The sequence below is a fragment of the Chamaea fasciata genome, unplaced genomic scaffold (assembly GCF_029207755.1).
Source record: "Chamaea fasciata isolate MVZ Bird 193981 ecotype frontalis unplaced genomic scaffold, bChaFas1.0.hap1 SCAF_30, whole genome shotgun sequence".
In the NCBI taxonomy this organism is placed as follows: Eukaryota; Metazoa; Chordata; class Aves; order Passeriformes; family Sylviidae; genus Chamaea; species Chamaea fasciata.
In genome coordinates this window covers 559,822-576,532 of record NW_027094115.1, presented here as the reverse complement: position 1 = coordinate 576,532, position 16,711 = coordinate 559,822, and the positions used below count along the sequence as shown (strand labels likewise).

At 60.5% G+C, this 16,711-nt stretch overlaps 2 protein-coding genes across 3 annotated transcripts; one reads left to right on the top strand and one right to left on the bottom strand.

Annotated features, from left to right (window-relative positions):
- Positions 1 to 1,906: 1,906 nt before the first annotated feature.
- On the bottom strand, positions 1,907 to 8,184 carry PROM2 (prominin 2). The gene is made up of 23 exons (XM_066206399.1): positions 7,953 to 8,184; positions 7,688 to 7,737; positions 7,370 to 7,572; positions 7,137 to 7,257; positions 6,880 to 6,943; positions 6,712 to 6,801; positions 6,402 to 6,601; positions 6,244 to 6,318; positions 6,092 to 6,155; positions 5,816 to 5,975; positions 5,553 to 5,705; positions 5,096 to 5,219; positions 4,481 to 4,572; positions 4,319 to 4,403; positions 4,068 to 4,214; positions 3,902 to 3,973; positions 3,736 to 3,828; positions 3,580 to 3,633; positions 3,185 to 3,265; positions 2,913 to 2,981; positions 2,699 to 2,788; positions 2,455 to 2,561; positions 1,907 to 2,348 (listed from the first exon to the last, which is right to left on the bottom strand). Exons 1-23 carry the CDS (start codon positions 8,167 to 8,169, stop codon positions 2,285 to 2,287), a joined length of 2,475 nt encoding a protein of 824 aa, XP_066062496.1. The 5' UTR covers positions 8,170 to 8,184; the 3' UTR covers positions 1,907 to 2,284.
- A 2,528-nt stretch (positions 8,185 to 10,712) lies between these two features.
- On the top strand, positions 10,713 to 16,491 carry DUSP11 (dual specificity phosphatase 11). 2 transcript variants are annotated; one of them, XM_066206401.1, is made up of 9 exons: positions 10,713 to 10,776; positions 11,408 to 11,483; positions 12,267 to 12,398; positions 12,900 to 13,023; positions 13,503 to 13,563; positions 13,849 to 13,895; positions 14,046 to 14,121; positions 14,623 to 14,739; positions 15,448 to 16,491. In XM_066206401.1, the coding sequence occupies exons 1-9, from the start codon at positions 10,742 to 10,744 to the stop codon at positions 16,067 to 16,069; spliced, it is 1,290 nt and encodes a 429-aa protein (XP_066062498.1). In that variant the 5' UTR covers positions 10,713 to 10,741; the 3' UTR covers positions 16,070 to 16,491. The 2 variants fall into 2 exon arrangements, with proteins under 2 accessions (XP_066062498.1, XP_066062497.1); XM_066206400.1 differs by having other exon boundaries at positions 14,620 to 14,739.
- The last annotated feature ends 220 nt before the right edge of the window (positions 16,492 to 16,711 follow it).

Sequence of the window (16,711 nt, the reverse complement as noted above, 5' to 3'; positions counted from 1 at the left end):
TCTTTTCCAGCCTAAACAACTCCGGGTCTGTTTCTGTGATTTCTTTAATCAGTGGATGGACTCCGTAAATATTATTGCTTTTATATAATTTAACGTTTAAAGTCGATAATCCCTTTGCTCTCCTGCACCACCAAGTGGGTATTACAGTATCTAAAATACGGCAGTGACGTGGAGAGAGGCTCATAAAAAAATAATTTATAAAAACGAGGCAATCCTCTTTTCAATTCTCTCAGAATTTTGTGACTTTAGGCCTTCGAAACACGTCCAGCTGGGAGCATTTTATTCCCTGACTGAAGCCCAGGGAAGAACATCCCTTCTCCACATACCTCTCCCCACCACAGCCCCCTCTGAACCCGAAGTCCTCCATTTAAACGCTGATTTTTTAATGCCATCAGGTGGTTTCCAGATGGGCTGAGGACATCCCTGGGGATGGGGGTTCCTACAGAAATCCATCACGATTTCCACTCCCTAAATCCCTTTGGAAAAAAGCCTTCCCAGTGCTGACCTCTGCAGGCTGAGGAACTACTTAAAACCAGCTGGCTCCGGGCAGCAATGCCCTAAATAATGCATAAACCAGGTGTTTTTACTATTGCTGGCTGTGGGTAGGAGAAGCTTTTTAATATTGCATTAAAATGGGGCATTTCTCTCTCAGCTGGCAAACAGAGAGCGTTCTGGGGAGGGGAAATCCTCACTGCGTGGATCGGCAAATTCCTGTATGGATTTTGTGAATAATTTGCTGGTTGGACAAAGCCCTGCGAAAGCAGAGGGTGAAGGGTCCGAGTGAAAAGCAGGAACTTCACACACACAAAAAAAGTCACAAACTGAGAGACAAAGCCTGGCCTGGGCTTCCTTGGGATGGGGGGCAGAGCCCCCTGCCCACCCCAGGGGATGGATCAAGACGGTTTTTAATGTCCCTTCCAAACCAAGCCATTCCATGAATCCACAGTTGTAACCACAGCGAACCCCCCCTCCCCTGCAGCTTTGGCCCGGAGCCCCCAGCTCTAATTAGGCGTAATTAAGCTCTAATTAACAGCACCTTGAGGCCAGGAGGGTCCCCACCCCTGCAGTGGGAGGGGGTTTGTCTGCTGGTTATTGGGGGGGGTGGAAATGGGGGTCCCACAGGGGACTGAGCCATCCATGTCCTCAGACCCAGAGCCCTCTCAGCCCCAAAACCACCTCAGACCTGGCCCTGGAGCCCCCGTGTCCCTGTCACCTCTCGGCCCTGGAGCCCCCGTGTCCCTGTCACCCCTCGGCCCTGGAGCCCCCGTGTCCCTGTCACCCCTCGGCCATGGAGCCCCCGTGTCCCTGTCACCCCTCGGCCCTGGAGCCCCCGAGTCCCTGTCACCCCTCGTCCATGGAGCCCCCGTGTCCCTGTCACCTCTCGGCCATGGAGCCCCCGTGTCCCTGTCACCCCTCGGCCATGGAGCCCCCGTGTCCCTGTCACCCCTCGGTCCTGCAGCCCCCGTGTCCCTGTCACCCCTTGTCCATGGAGCCCCCGTGTCCCTGTCACCCCTCGGCCCTGGAGCCCCCGAGTCCCTGTCACCCCTCGTCCATGGAGCCCCCGTGTCCCTGTCACCCCTCGGCCCTGGAGCCCCCGTGTCCCTGTCACCCCTCGGCCCTGGAGCCCCCGTGTCCCTGTCACCCCTCGGCCATGGAGCCCCCGTGTCCCTGTCACCCCTCGGCCCTGGAGCCCCCGTGTCCCTGTCACCCCTCGGCCCTGGAGCCCCCTCAGCCACAGCCCCACCCCTGAAGCCCCCTCTGGGCTGTGGCAACTCCTCAGCCCTGAAACCCCGGAGATCCCTGAGCCCCCTCAGCCATGGGCTCCCCCATCCCCAGAGCCCCCTCCGAACCGTTCCCTGCGGATAATGGGAACGTGGAGGGTGTGGACAAAGCAGCCGGGCACAGGTTTTTAAGGGAGGGTTTTAATGTGCCCCACACCACCCAGGGGTCCCAGGAGCGGGGACCTGTGGTGGGGCAGTGGCCCTTCCCTGCGGGGTGTCAGAGGATGGGGGAGAGCCGGGGGAGCCCCCCCGTTCCAGCCGGGATCCGCCAGGCTCCGGGAGCATCCCTCACAGGTGCTCGGCCCCCGTGGGACCCCAAATCTCTGGGTGCCCCACACCTGGGAAGGGACCCCAAAGGACACTGAGAAAGAGATGGGAGAGGGATACAAAGCCCCGAGAGGTGACAGAGGGATCTGCAGTGCTTTGGCACGGGTCCGTGGAAGCTCCTGGAGAGCCGGGCACGGGTTTGTGGCATCCCCTGGGGCACCCGGCTGAGCCCCGTCCTAGAGCTTTAGCGCTGTCACACGGGGGATGTGGAAGGGACAGGTCTCCTCGGAGCCCGTGGAGCTGCAAAGGAGGAGAAGAAAGCACGAGGGATGGTCAGGGAGGAGTTCACATCCCCCATCCCCGTGTCCTCCCGCCCCCTGTCCCCCTGTCCCCGGCCGCCTCTCACATGAGCCGGTTGCGGATGGGGCGGAAGTGTTTGGTGAGTCTGACGGCGAAGATGATGTTGGGGATGAGGAAGAAGGTGCAGCACCCCAGACTGAACCAGAAGGCGTTCTGCAAGAAAAACCCACGGGGATGAGCTGTGTGTGGGGGGGAGGGCAGGGGCAGCAGCCCCCCGGCTCCGGAGGAGTTTGGGGAGCCTTGGTGGTCCCGCAGGGGCTCAGTGCATCCCCACGGCGGGGGATGCTTACCCAGGGCTCAGCGATGCGGTCGCACAGGATGACCCGCCCGTTGTCCAGGGCCGTGGCCAGCGGCTGGCATGAAGCCACATCCTCCCTCAGCTGGAACAAGGAGCCGAGACAAGGCATCAGCCCACGCCTGGCTGCTGGGACGCTTTTTGCCTGCCGGGGGGGGGGAATCCACGGGGGCTCCAACAATCCCCGCGGGGTAACGGGGAGTACTCACCGTCTGCCCGACCCAGTTGAGGTACTGGGCGAAATACCGCAGCTCCTTCCTGGTGAAGCAGCCGAGTTCCTGGGTGGGGGGAAGACGGCGTGGAGGGAGAGTCCTGCACTCCCCAGCCCAGCTCCAGCCCAGCTCCAGCCCCCTCCGGGCTAATGTCGCCCGGGAAATGAGGGCTGAAGGCTCCTGGTGCCCTCTTGCAGCGCCCTGTTCTCCCTCTTCCCTCCTGGCTGTGGAGAATTCCACCCCCGATGGTTGATCCAGCCCTGCCTCACCTGCCGGAGGATCTGCTGGGCTTGCACGGGCAGCCGGGCTTCCACCGAGGCCGTGGTGGCCAGCGTCCTCTTCACCCGCTCCTGAGGAAGCACAGGGAGGGCAGAGCATTCTTAGGTCCCCGAGCAGCGGGATGGGTGTCCCGGGTGGGGCAGGGAGCAATGCCGAGCTCCAAATTGGGTCTGGTTGCCGGAGGGCAGGGAAAGAGGGATGTGCCATGAGCAGGAAAACACCGTTGGAGGAGGATTTCTGATTTGCAACAGCAAATCTAATCACTAAAGGAGACTGATCCTCCTGGCTGGCATTTTTCCTGACTCTCCCATCACCCTGCCATGGGGTTTTTTTTGGCCCATGGGACACTACAAGTTTTTTGGGGCTGGAAGAGATGCGTGAGTACCTTGAGGTGCGGTGCCAAGCGGGAGAGGAACTGGACGCTTTCCCCCAGTTTTGCCTGTGAGACAGGGAGGTGAGAAAGGTTCAGAAACCTCGTTGTCCCCTTCAAGGAGGTGCCAGTGGCCAGCAGCCACCTGCCACCGGGCCAGCACAGACTCACCACCAAAGCCTCTTGCGACTGCACCGTGGAGTTCTGCATGTGCCACAGCGCCCGTGCCTCTGCTGCGAGCCGCCCGGCCACCGTGCTGTTCCTCTGCGGGGCACAGTGGAGTGAGCACGTCCCCATGGGCACTGAAGGCTCCCCCACTGCTCGCTCCACCACTGACCTGCATTTTCTGCAGCCCCTCGAGGTTCCTCGCCAAGCCGGGCAGGCTGGTCTGCACCACGGGGTTTTTCGTCTGCGGGGAAATGGAGTCAGGGGCTACCCAAAATCCAGCCCCGGTGTGGGGCACATCCTGCAGCAGGGTCCAGCTCACCACGAGCACCCCTCACCTCCTCCTGGAAGCGCCCGTAGTCCACCTCGTCCACTCCACTGCGGGCAAAGGTCTCCAGGTCCTGCCTGCCCTCGCTGCGGAGGAGCCTCACGTCTCCCAGGTTCACCGTGAAGTCACCCAGGCGTTTTTGGAAATCAGCCGTGTACTGTGAGGGTCAGACAAGGGGTTCTGCAGGGCTCCCAGTAACCCCAGTGAAGCTTGTGCGTCCCCCTGCTGCTACCAGCAGCTCTGGCTGGAGGCAGCCCTCACCTTGGGGGTTTTCAGGTGCTCATCCAGGTCGTAGGACCTGTCGAGCTGCAGCACCTCCCAGAGCCCCGCGCCGCCCTTGCACTCCCTGAAAGGCAGAAGGACATTGGCAGAGTGATCCCAAATCCGCCCCGGCTGCACAGCGGGGGCTCCTGTGGTGCTCACCGGTATGTGGAGCTGAGGTTGGAGTCCCTCCTGAGGTTGAGCTGGCGGGTGAGGTTCATGGATGGTGGAAGATTCCCGGGGGTGTCGATGAACTGGGCCAAACAGGAGGAAGAACAGGGTCAGGGTAAGGCACGGACATTGCCAGCAGTGATTCTGGGGTTACTCTGCCCTCGCAGGTGTATCCTGGGGTAGCTCACTGCAGCCTGAACTAGTTTTTCCTCTATTTGGATACTCCCCGCTGCAGAGTGTGGGGTGTGTTTGGAGGGACAGCCCCATGCTGGGACCTGACCGTGTGTGGCACTGCCATGGGAAGAGTCCTGATCCCAGTCCCACTGCCCCAATCCCTCCCTGAGCCCCGTCACACTGAGCTGTCGGCCCCAAGCGCCCCGGGGCACCCAAGGACCATGAAACAGCAATTAGGAAACGACTTAACAGCACAAAGGCAATTCCCAGCTGATGCTGCAAATCCGAGGAGCTAATCCTAAACTTAATCTTCTGGTCTAGGACGGGGCTTTTCCAGTTGGGTTTGGCGGGAGGACATGGAGCCTTTGGAGGTGTTTTGGTGCACGGAAGGAGAAGATTTACAGGGCCACGGGTGGATGTGTGGTCACCCACCTTATAAATCTCCTGATTGACCCAATTCCTGCAAACCAGCGTCTGGATGTTGCCCCCGATGAGGAAGGTGGCGAAAACCAGGAGGATGAGGAGCCAGGAGAACAGGAAAGCCAAGCCCACACCGCTGAGAGAGGGAGAGGAGGCACCGGCGGTGGCTTTGCAAACCCGAGCGGGCAGGAGGGGACCTGCCCGTCCAGCTGCAGCCCCGCGGCTCCTTCCCGAGCCCGGGCACGCCGCGCTGGGCAGGGCCCTGGGAGCTGGGTGTGCCGGGCAGAGGGGCCGCGGGAGCTGCCAGCTCCCAGGGCGGAGCAGCTTCTCCCAAACCTGCCGGCGCACGCGGTGGCTTCAAAAGCTTTTCCGCTGGGGCGGCTCCCAGTCCCCCCCTTGGCTTTGTCTGGGTTTTTTTGGGGGGGTATGTGAGATGGAACAGCCCCCCAGCACCACGAGACACACTTACACCAGGAGAAACTTGGCTCCAGCTTCTCCTCGGCACTCATAGTCGCTGGGGTCCTCCCGCTTGGAAAGGCCGTACGCCCCCAGGGCCATTCCCGTCACGTTGCAGAGGAGGATGAGGAGGATGATGGAGCACAGCACCGTGCCCGCGATCCACCTGCAGGAACGAGCGGCAGGGCACTGCCTTGAGACACGGGGCTGAGGCACCTGGGGCTCGGGGCCCTTCTCTGCTGCCCGCCCTGCACCCCGTCCTGCCCCCAGGGTCACCTGTACTGCTCGAAGCGCTGCACCTCCTGCAGGTACGGCTGGCTCCGCTCCTCTGCCTTCACCAGCGCCTCGCTCACAGGCCGGGTGTAGTCGTGGAGGGGGAAGCCGTCGGCGATGGACTGCACCTTCTCCGCCGTGTGGGCCAAGTCACCCCGCAGATCTGCGGGGCCAAGGCTGTGCTGGAGGGGTGGATGGTCCCTGCATCCCACCCTGTGTCCCCAAACTGGGATTCACCGCCTGGAGGATGTCCCCGCTCCATGTGGCAGCCCCACTCACCCTGGATGACCTGTGCCATCCTCTCCACGGCCAGCTCTGGGATGGAGTTGAAGGTGCCATTGCCCTGCAAGGAAAGAGGGGGTGCTGAGCAGCTCAGCGGGAGCTGCCTGCACATGCTGGACCCCCCCTCTGCTCCACCCCGACCCCCCAACCTGGCGAATCATCTCTGCAAAGTCACTCCGGGGCAGACCGGCCAGCGCCTTCAACACCTTCTCCACCGACGGCACCTTGGAGCGGAAGAAGGAACCCGTGAGGCGCAGGGCAGCCGGGTGGGGAGGTCACAGCGGGGCACCAGGACCCCCGTGCCCACCTTGCTGTAGTCGGCGCCCAGCTCCAGGCCCTGTGCCCTGCCCAGGACGCTGGCGCAGGAGGTGCAGCGCGGGTCGTCCAGGAGCGCGACCACGCGGCGCCTTCGTTCCCGCAGCGCCGGCTCCAGCTCGGCCCGCGCCGCCGCCAGCGCCCGCGCCGTCCTGTGGAGAATCTGTAAATGGTGCAGCGAGGTCTGTAGGTCTTAAAGAGAAAGCCCAGGGCTAGTTCACGCTGCTCCGCTCGGCCGCCCCGACGAGGCTTCGGCCCCGGCCGCAGTCCCGGCCCCGGGGACGGCCGCGCTCCGTCCGTACCTGCGGCCCTGTCCTGCAGGTCCTCCAGCGCCGCGTAGGTCATGGCCTTGAGCTGCGCGTGGATGGAGAGCCCCACGCTCCGGCTGAGCCCTGCAAGGCACCGGAGCACCGTCACCACATCATCCACCCCCGCGGCCACCTCGGGGTGCTGCCCGGCGCCGTGCTTACCACCCAGGTCGGAGATTATCTGCTTTCGGGGCACCTCGAACTTGTCCACCACCATCTGCACCCCCTGCCAGGAAAGAAGAGCCGGGCAGCCGGGGGTAGCAGCCGCCGGCAGGGGAGGGAGCCCCGCGTTGTCATTCAAAACACATTTTTAATGCGGCCACGTCACCTCCTCTTGCCTGCCGAGCTATGCCCTGAGGGAAATGCCGCCACCCCTGGGCAGCGCCCCATGCCGGGGGCGAGGCCGCTCGGGAACCCACCTGGGGGACATTGGCAAGGTGCTGTCGCAGCGTGCGCAGGGTGGAGGGCACAGCCCCCAGCCCCGGTTCCATCTGCGCCTTCACCCGCTGGCTGGTGACGAAGGCGCAGGTGACGCTGATCCTGCGGGCAATGAGCAGGCGGTGACGGCGCTGCCCGGCAGAACCTCCCTGTCCCGTAGGACGCGATTCCCCCAGCCCAGCGCGAGTTTTGGGGGGTGTTTTGAGGGACTCACAGGATGATAAAGGAGGTGAAGGACAGGCAGGCCAGCAGGCAGCGGCGGCGGCAGCCCAGCGAGCGCCGGTGGGCGCGCAGACGGCCCCCGCACCGCCGCCGGCTCCGGCAGTAGCAGAAGCACATCCCGGTCACCGGCACGGCCACGGTGAAGAGCAGAGCCACGGCGGCACAGACGACATAGCCCAGCTCGTACTGCACCACCTGCGCCGCGGGAGAGCCTTGTCGGCACCTCTGCACCGAGCTCGGCGTGCTCAGGGTGCCCTGTGCCAGGTGGAAAACAGCCCCGTGGGATCCCCCGCCCCATGTCCCGGCTCACCTGCGACGTCCGCACAGAGCCGGGGTCATTCAGGGCTGTCCTGAGCAGCTCTGCAAAAGAATAAATAATGGCACAGGTAGAGGAGGCCCCACGCCACGCATCCCCAACCTTTCCGGGCAGCAGCACTGGGACGGAGGCAGAATCCTCTTCCTGAACCCCTGGGGACCCCTGGAGCAGCTCCAGGCACAGCGATTGCAGCCAGCAACCCCCCCGAGGTCCCGGCACCCGCAGCAGTGGGATCGCGGCTCCCCGGCTCGGGGCTCACCTGTGGGCAGCGGGTTTTGCTGGATGAGGTCCAGGCTGCGCCGGACGAGGCCGTAGAGGGGATCGAGCGAGCTGGGCACGCGGTGCAGCGCCGGCACCTGGATCTCGGCGTGCCTGTCGGTGAAGCGGAGAACGCCGCCGGGGCTGGAGGGGTGGCACTGCTGGCTGGCAGCGGGATGCAGCAGTGCCCAGGCCAGCAGCAGCCCGGCCGCCCGCATGGTTCCGGCGGTGGCGAGCAGAGAGCCGGGGGCTCCGTCAGCCTGCGAGCGGGTGGAAGGGCATTCCCGGCACCGGACGGCTCGCTCCGGCTGGGCTGCTGCTCCAGGAAACCTGCCTGACGGGTCAGCCGCTGCTCAAAGCCCAGACGCTGCCCTGGCTTGTTCCCCCCACGGGCTCCCCGGGGCGGCTGGGCTTGGCGGGGCTGCGTGGAGGCGTCTCCCAAACCATCCCAGGCCTGTTTCGCAACCCCCGGCATCCCTGAGTCACTGCCGCGGGGTCTCCGCTGTCAAGGCCTTTCCCCAAACCCATGGCAAAGTCTCCCCGGAGTTCTGGGAAGAGGGACGGGGAGTGGTGAACCCCCTGGCCTTGGGCTGGAGGCTGCTCAACCCCACCACAGCCACCTCGGAAGGCGAGATCTGGGATTTTGGGCATCGCCTGAGGAGTGAGAAAGCCCTTGTGAGGGGATGCTCCTGGGTGGATGGGGTACTCGGGGATCAGAATCACCCTTTGGAAAAGCATCCTGAGATCTGTGGTAGCAACAAGAAAACAGAATAAGGAGGAACGCGTGGAGAGCGACACTGAGCCCCAGCTGGCAATGCCCACTCGCCGGCCGGGTGTGAGATGAATTTTCCAGCCTCAGCCAGTGCCTGTCTCACACCCCGAGGTGGCCGCGACTTCTTCCCAGGGCCCGGATCCTACTCCCCGGCATGGGTCGAGCACTAATTACAGGCTCGGCTGGCAGCGCAGGAGGTCCAACCTGATCTCTTGGTGCGGGGGAAGCAGCCCCGCTGTGCCCAGACGGCCGCGGGGCATCCCGAGAGCCGGGACCCTGCTCAGCCGGGCGGGTCGGACCGGCCCTTCCCCACCGCAGCCTGTCCACGCCCCCGTCTCCCCGGCGTTGATGCTAATCCGGGTAGTTCCCCTCCCTCTGGAAAAGGGGCTTTCCGCCCAGCTGGAGGTGCCGGCAGCTTTTTTCCAGGCTGTTTCCCACCACCGGCTTGGGAATGGGATGTTGGGGACAGGAAAATCCTGTCCCGGCTCGGCTCGTCCCATCCTGGGACAAAATTGCCCGGGCCAGGAAAGCCTGGGATTTTCAGCACGGCTCATCTCTGTGTGAATGTGTCTGTGCACGGCCAGGGAGCCCCGGCTACTCACACTGGTGCTGGGGCAGTGACAGGGATGCCAGGGATGATTTCCCACCATGATTTCCCATTCGCACGATGATTTCCCAACCGCAACCTCGATTTCCCGTTCCCACGGTGATTTCCTAACTCCAACGTGGATTTCCCATCCTCACGAAGATCTCCCATCCCCCCATCACTTCCATGTCCATGATGATTTCCCATCCCCACAATCATTTCCCACTCCCACCATGATTTCCCAGGATGATTCCCCATTTCCACGATATTTTGCAGGGCCTGCAATCTTCCTTCCCAACCATGATATTTTTGGCGGTGGAGGTGATTTTCGTGTCCAAGGGGAAGGGATGGAGCGTCACCAGTGACCCTGCCACGTGTGTGTGCTACCCCACCCTGCCCCAGGTGTGGGAGGGGATGGTTTGGGGATGTTTTGGGGTTGGTTTTGTCCTCTCTCTTTTTGACCCGAGGGACAACTGCTGCTCCCAGCTGTGTTTGAACCATACAACGTGGCCATGATGGGGAGCCCGTGGGGTGGCCCTTCAAGGTGGTACTCGTGGGATACTTGTGGGAATGGGGTAGGGATGCTGGTTCCAGGGATGTTGATGCCAGGATGGGGTTGGGGATGCTGATTCTGGGTGTACCAGCATTGATAAGGGATGTCAGTACTGGGGATACCAGGACCAAATCAGGGATTCTGGTACCAGTACTGGCACAGGCTGGGGATGCCAGGCCAGGATGCTGTGATAGTGACTGGGACAGTGGCACCGGTACCAGCACAGAGACACTCGCACTGGAGCAATGATGCTGGTTCAGTACTGTGGCAGTGATGTTGATGCTGGGGTGGTCGTGCTGATGCTGGTACTGGAGCGTTGATGCTGGTTTGGTGCTGGGGCAGTGATACTGGTGCTGGTTCGGTGCCGGTGCAGTGACGTCAGTTCTGTGCCGGGGCAGTGGCGCTGGTTCGGTGCCGGTGCAGTGACGTCAGTTCTGTGCCGGGGCTGTGGCGCTGGTTCGGTGCCGGTGCAGTGACGTCAGTTCTGTGCCGGGGCAGTGGCGCTGGTTCGGTGCCGGTGCAGTGACGTCAGTTCTGTGCCGGGGCAGTGGCGCTGGTTCGGTGCCGGTGCAGTGACGTCAGTTCTGTGCCGGGGCAGTGGCGCTGGTTCGGTGCCGGTGCAGTGACGTCAGTTCTGTGCCGGGGCAGTGGCGCTGGTTCGGTGCCGGTTCGGCGGAGCCGGTGGCGGTGCCGCTCGGGGGTTGCTGTACCGCCTATCACCGCTACGCGGCGCGAGAGCCCCAGGGCGCCGCGCGGGAGGCGTGGCCTCTCGGTGGTGGGCGTGGCCAGTCACATGGGGGAGTGGCCTCGTGTGGCACGGCGGGCCCTTGCGGCGGGCGCGGAAGTGACGTCACGCGCGGGAGCGGCGACGTCGCCATCATGGTGGGCAGAGGGGCCTCACGCGTCCCGGAGCGGTGAGCGCGGCCTGAGCGCGGCCCCGACTGCGGCCCCGCCGCCCCTCCCGGCCGGGGGGCTCCCGGCTGATGAGGGACTCAGGACCCGGCCGGGGCCTGGCAGCGGCGGAGCCGCGTGGCACCATCACTTGGGTGTCGTGGGATGGGGAACTAGAGTCCCTGGGGCTACAGGGTTTGAAGGTCCCCGGGCCTGGGGAAGCTTGAAGATCTCTGGCCCGGGTGGGTGTTGAGGGTCCGTGAGGCAGGCGGGATTTGGGAGTCCCGGGCCCGGTGGAGGTTTGAGGATCCCCAAACCGGGGCTGTGGTTCCCGGGCCGGGGTAGGTTTGAGGGCTCCGGGCTTGAGGGGTTTGAGGGTCCGCAGGACTGAGGGGGATTGAGGGTCCCTGGAGCCGACAGAGATGGAGGGATTCCCAGGACAGGGCGTTTGACGGACCGTGGGTCGGCGGGTGCTTGGAGGGTCCCTGGATATGGGGGACTGTGAGGGTCTCATGCCGGTGGGAGGTTGAGGGTCCTCGGTCCTGGTCAATTGCTGGTTCCCAAGCCGGGGGGAATTGTGTTCCCGGGTCTGGGTGTGTTTGGGGGGCCCGGGCTGGGGATCTCTGCCCCGGTTTCACACCCCCGTGGATGCAGGTGGACTGACTACATCCCGCTGGGCTGCAGGATGCCCGGCACGCGCTTCATCGCCTTCAAGGTGCCCCTGAAGAAGGTGAGGGACCAGCGGGGTGCTGGGGCGGTTTGGGCTGGCTATGGCTCGGTGGCGATTCCTTGAAGGAATTCCTGAGTGTCAGCTGGATTTTGGGAGTGGGGGCTGTGAGGGGTCAGTGTGGCAGCAGCTGGGGCTGGGCTCTGCTCCCAGGGAAGAGGGACAGGAAGAGAGAAAACAGCCCCGAGCTGTGCCAGGGGAGGCTCAGGCTGGACAGCTGGAGGAATTTCTTCCTGGGAAGGGCAGTCACACTTTGGAACTGCCCGGGGAGGTTTGGAGTCCCCACACCTGGAGGTGTCCAGGGAAGGCCTGGATGTGGCACTCAGTGCTCTGGGCTGGGGACAAGGTGGGCATTGGGCACAGCTGGGGCTTGATGGTGTTAAAGGGCGTTTCCATCCTCGGTGATTGTGTGATTCCATATGTTTGAGCCGAATCCCCGGTTTACAGCTTCCACAGGAAATCTGCAGTGTCTGGGTGTTTCTGTCACTGTGGGGCTTTGCCACCATTCATGTTGTCACTCCCCCCTGGGAACTCGCAGCTGAGCAGTCCCAAAGCTCTGAGGTCCTGAGCACGGCCCTGTCCATAGAACTGGACGAGTTCTAATGTCCTTTTCAGCCCAAACCGTCCCAGGATTCAGTGATCAGACTGTGTTTTTCTGCTTCAGCCTTTGCTCCTTGCCTGAGCTGTTCTCCCTGATCTCCAGAACACTCCAGAGCAGGAGCCTCTTCCCACCCATCACAACGCACCCGGGTTTTAATAACTGCTTTAAAACATCGTTTCCTGCAGAGTTTTGATCAGAACCTCCTGCCAGAAGAGAGATTTTCCCCTCATGATCTCATCAGGAAGGTGGAGGAGCGGAAGGAGGAGCTGGGGCTGATCATTGACCTGACGTACACCACGCGCTACTACGGACGCGAGGTCAGCGCTCACAGTCTGGGGGGTTGTCCTCAAAACCAGCAGCCTGGGAGACTGGGAGGGCCTGGAATCCTCTGGCAGGGTCTGAGGTGAAGCCTTGCAGGCCAGGGGGTGTTTCTGCTCAAGTCTCCAGCCCTCAGATCCTCTTTGAACCGGCCCAAATTTGGGGATGCCGTTGGGGTGAGGTTTGTGGGCTCTCCTGAGGGAAGAGCTGGTTGCAGACGGCGTTGGCTGTGTGGGCAGTCGTGGGAAAGGTGTTCCAGGTTCTGTTTGTGTTTCATCCTCTCCAGGGAGAATAAAGAGCAAAGGCAGGAGAAATAAGCCAGAATATTGGTATTTTGTCCAGGAAGTGAAACAGAACTTTTCTTATCTAAAATGGTGTAGCTGCTCTTCAGGGCTTGGCAGGAAAACCCATCTCTTTCTGGCTTGTTACCTGTGATTCTTTAATTAATCAGAATCCTTGTGCTTTTTCTGGAAATTATTGGGTTTTTTTTTTTGCTGTAGGAACTGCCCCCCACACTGCGCTACTCAAAGATCCTGACCATGGGACACGAAATCCCAAACAGAAAAACCATTTTGAGGTTCAAATACGTTGTCAAAAGGTTTCTGACGCACAACAAAGACAACGGTGAGTATGGATGTCCCTGACTCTTCTCCTGGGATGAATCAGCAGAGATTCATTTTCCTTCTCTTGATGTGGGAATGTCAAGACAAGAAATTGGGTTTTTCGTGGTGAAGGAATTCACGTTGTCTCTGATAATCCAGACCAGGTTGGACAGGGCTTGGAGCAGCCTGGGATAGTGGAAGGTGTCCCTGCCCACGGCAGGCGTGGCACTGGATGGGCTTTAAGGTCCTTTCCACCCTAACCCATTGCAGGATTCTGTGATGATTTGAGCTTTCATTGTGTTTGAGCTCTGGGATTGTGCAGATGAGCTGCCAGAATTAACGAGTTGATTAACTGAGGGCTAATTAGACATAACTACGGCGATGGGTGTGGTTATATCTGTTCATTGTGTTGGTGTCACTGATGGAGGGTCGATACAGATGTGCTCGTTCTGGGGAGCTTTGGGAGGAATTGCTGCTGAACATCCCCTGTGTGTGTTACAGATAAACTCATCGGGGTGCACTGCACGCATGGCTTGAACAGGACTGGCTACTTGGTCTGTAGGTGAGTTCCCCTTGCTCAGATGGGCTTCAGTGATGGCATTTCCAGGAGGAAACAAAAGTGAAGTGATTTGTGTGATCCCAGGCTTGCAAGGATTTACAGCTTTTGTTAGGGGGCGTTTTGCATCCCGAAATTCAGCAGGAAATGCTATTCTTGTGTTCTGGCACACAAATAAAAGGTTTAAACCTCCTCAGTCCTTTTTTTATTTTTTCTGTTTCAATCGTCACCAACCCGTCAGCGTTTTCATAATTAATCGTGTAATTAGAGATGTCTTGCTGCTCCGTGCAGGTACCTGATTGATGTTGAAGGCATGGAGCCAAATGCTGCCATAGAGTGTGAGTATCCTGCTGGGATGGGGAATGTTCAGGGGGGTTTGGGCTGGCTCCAGGGAGGGAACTGTGCTTGGGGAAGGGGTTAAAACCCTTCAGGAGGGTTTCAATTGCTCGGAGAGTGACTTGTGTTGGGGTAATTCTGTCTCTCCCCAGTGTTCAACAAGTCTCGAGGGCATCCCATAGAGAGAACCAACTACATCCAGGATCTGCAGAAGAGAGCCATGAAAAAGTGAGTCTGGGTGTTCCAGGAGTGAGGAGAGCTGCTGGAGAAGGTCCTGAACCTCAGGATGGCTCCAGGAGGGGGAGGTGGGAGCTGGGAGAACACACAGGGACACTCAGGGCAAGGGGGAAATGGTTTAAAACTCACAGAGGGAGGGGTTAGGTGGGATAACCACCTGTGAGGGTGGTGATGGGCTGGGGTGGAATTCCCAGAAAAGCTGACGGCTCCATCCCTGGAACTTTCCAGGTCGGAAAAAGGTCAGGTTGGAGCAGTCTGGGATAGGGGAAGGTGTCCCTGCCCGTGGCAGGAGTGGGACTGGATGGGATTTAAGGTCCTTTCCAACCCAAACTATTCTGGGGTTGGAACTGGGGGGGAAAACCCCCAGGCCCCCTTTTCTGGAAGGGCGGGGATCAGGTGTGAAAGAGCTGCTGTGATCATTCAGTGAGGGAAAACCTCAGTTTTTCCAGTGAAAATATATGGAATTCTCTTTAAAATTCCCTTCAAAAGCAGCTGCGAACTGAAGAATTTGGGCTCGGATGTCTTCAGGAAAAAAGGCAGTGCCCCAGCCAAGCCCCAAAAGCAGCTGGTGAAGCACCACCCAAGCCAAGCCCCCCTGGCAGTGCCCAGGTAGGTGTTTGCCCCTTCCCCTGGCTGTGCCCTGAGCTGAGCAGGCTTGGGGAGCTGCTCCTCCCTTTGGCAACAATTCCAGCTGGATTTTTACAAGCTGCAGCTCACCCAGGGCTTTTCCAGCTCTGGGAGGGTGGGAAAAAAAAAAACCGTCTCTGAAAGTTGTTCAGAGCCAAAATTCCAACAGTGAAGCTGTTGTGCAAAGCTGTGCCTGGGAATGCCGTTCCTGTGCCTGTAGGGATGAGATGACATCCTGGCAGGGTGGCAGCTGGGTCCCGCTGGGTCTGGAGCATTCTCCAACTGGGAGTTTGCAGGGAATGGAGTGTCGAGTGAGGCAGCTCTTCCCTGAGAGTGAGGTGGGGGCTCTGCCGCTCTTCCTGGGCTTCTGCTGGAACAGGGGATGCAGGGAAGAGCTTCCCTCAGCTGGGATATGACCTGTGGCAGCACCTGGCTGTGAGGAAGCTCCCAAAACATCTCCAGGACACATTTGGGAGCCGGTGCCAGCTTTGACACAAGCTCCTTCCCCTCCTTCCTCAGGGATGCAGAAAATGCTCCCCGATGAAAACCTCCTGCCAGAAATCAGGAGTGAACCTCTCTGGGTGCTCTTATCCTTTGGGCTGCAGGGAAAGGCTCTGGGTGCACCCAGAGGGGCCGAGGGCATTCACAACCAGCCCTCTTTTGGGTGCTGACTCCCAAATTTCCTGGCAGGAACCCCAGCAGCGCCAAGAAGAAGCGGCGGCCTGACCCTATGGCTCAGGGCCAGCCCCAGGAGCTGGGACACAGGCACGGAGCCCTGGGGCAGAGGCAGCTGGAGCAGAAGAAGCTGGAGCAGAAGCAGTTGAAGAAGCTGGAGCAGAAGAAGCTGGAGCAGAGGCAGGTGAAGAAGCTGGAGCAGGGGCAGCTGGAGCAGAGGCAATTTGAGAAGCTGGAGCAGAGGCAGCAGCAGCAGCTGGAGCAGAAGAAACTGGAGCGGAGGCAGCAGAAGAAACTGGAGAGGAAGCAGCAGAAGAAACTGGAGCAGAAGCAGCAGAAGAAGCTGAAACATCTGGAGCAGAATCATGTGGAGCAAAGGCAGAATCATGTGGAGCAAAGGCAGCTGGAGAAGCGGAATCACCTGGAGCAGAAGCAGCAGAGGCAGCAGAATGATCTGGAGCAGAGGCAGCCCTGCAGTTTGGCCCCCAGGAACTGTTGGCTTTCACCAGCCCCCAAGAAGAAGCACAAGGAGCTGTTCCCTCCCCAGAGCCCCCAGGCCTGGCTGCCCCAGGAGCCCTCCCTTGCCAGGAAACACCGGCGCAGGAAACATGAACTGACGGAGCAGGAAATGTCCTGACAGCACTGGGAATGTTTTCCACGAGGAAAAACCCTCGCAGGGCTGGAGGGAGCAGCTGTGGCTCAACCAGGAACTGCCAGGCCAGGTGTGGGCCAGCTGAACAGGGCTATTTTTTAAATCTGTTTTCTCTTGCTTGCTCCAGCGCCGATGCTTTTTACAAGGAATTTTTTAATCTGATGCTGTGCAGAGTCTGATCCGTGAGGGATGCGGGGGATAAAAATAAAACAGAGTCAAGCAGAGCTGGAATAATTCTAAAGGAACATCCTCAGGCATCCCTAGAACTTTCAGGAAAACGAACTTTTGTTTATTTCCTCAACACATAACGAGAAACAGGATTTGGCCTGAAAACGGAAGATTTTTTTTTTTTCCTCCTTTTTTCCCCACTTTTGCTAAAGTAAATTTTCCACGGTGTGCAAACTGCAGCCTGGCTGTGGAGCAGTCATTTCCCCTGAGGGGCCCGTGCAGGATCCGCGCCGCGGGGGGGTCGGGCGGGGCTCGCCCAGTTTTGGGGTGAGAACGGCCGGGTTTGGGCTGGGCCGGAGCGGGGCAGCGGCTCCTTTAAGGCCTGGCGCGATGACGTCATGACGTACGACGTTCCGCCAAGGGAACGGATCGGCAGCGCACCCGGGCGGAAGTAGGTAG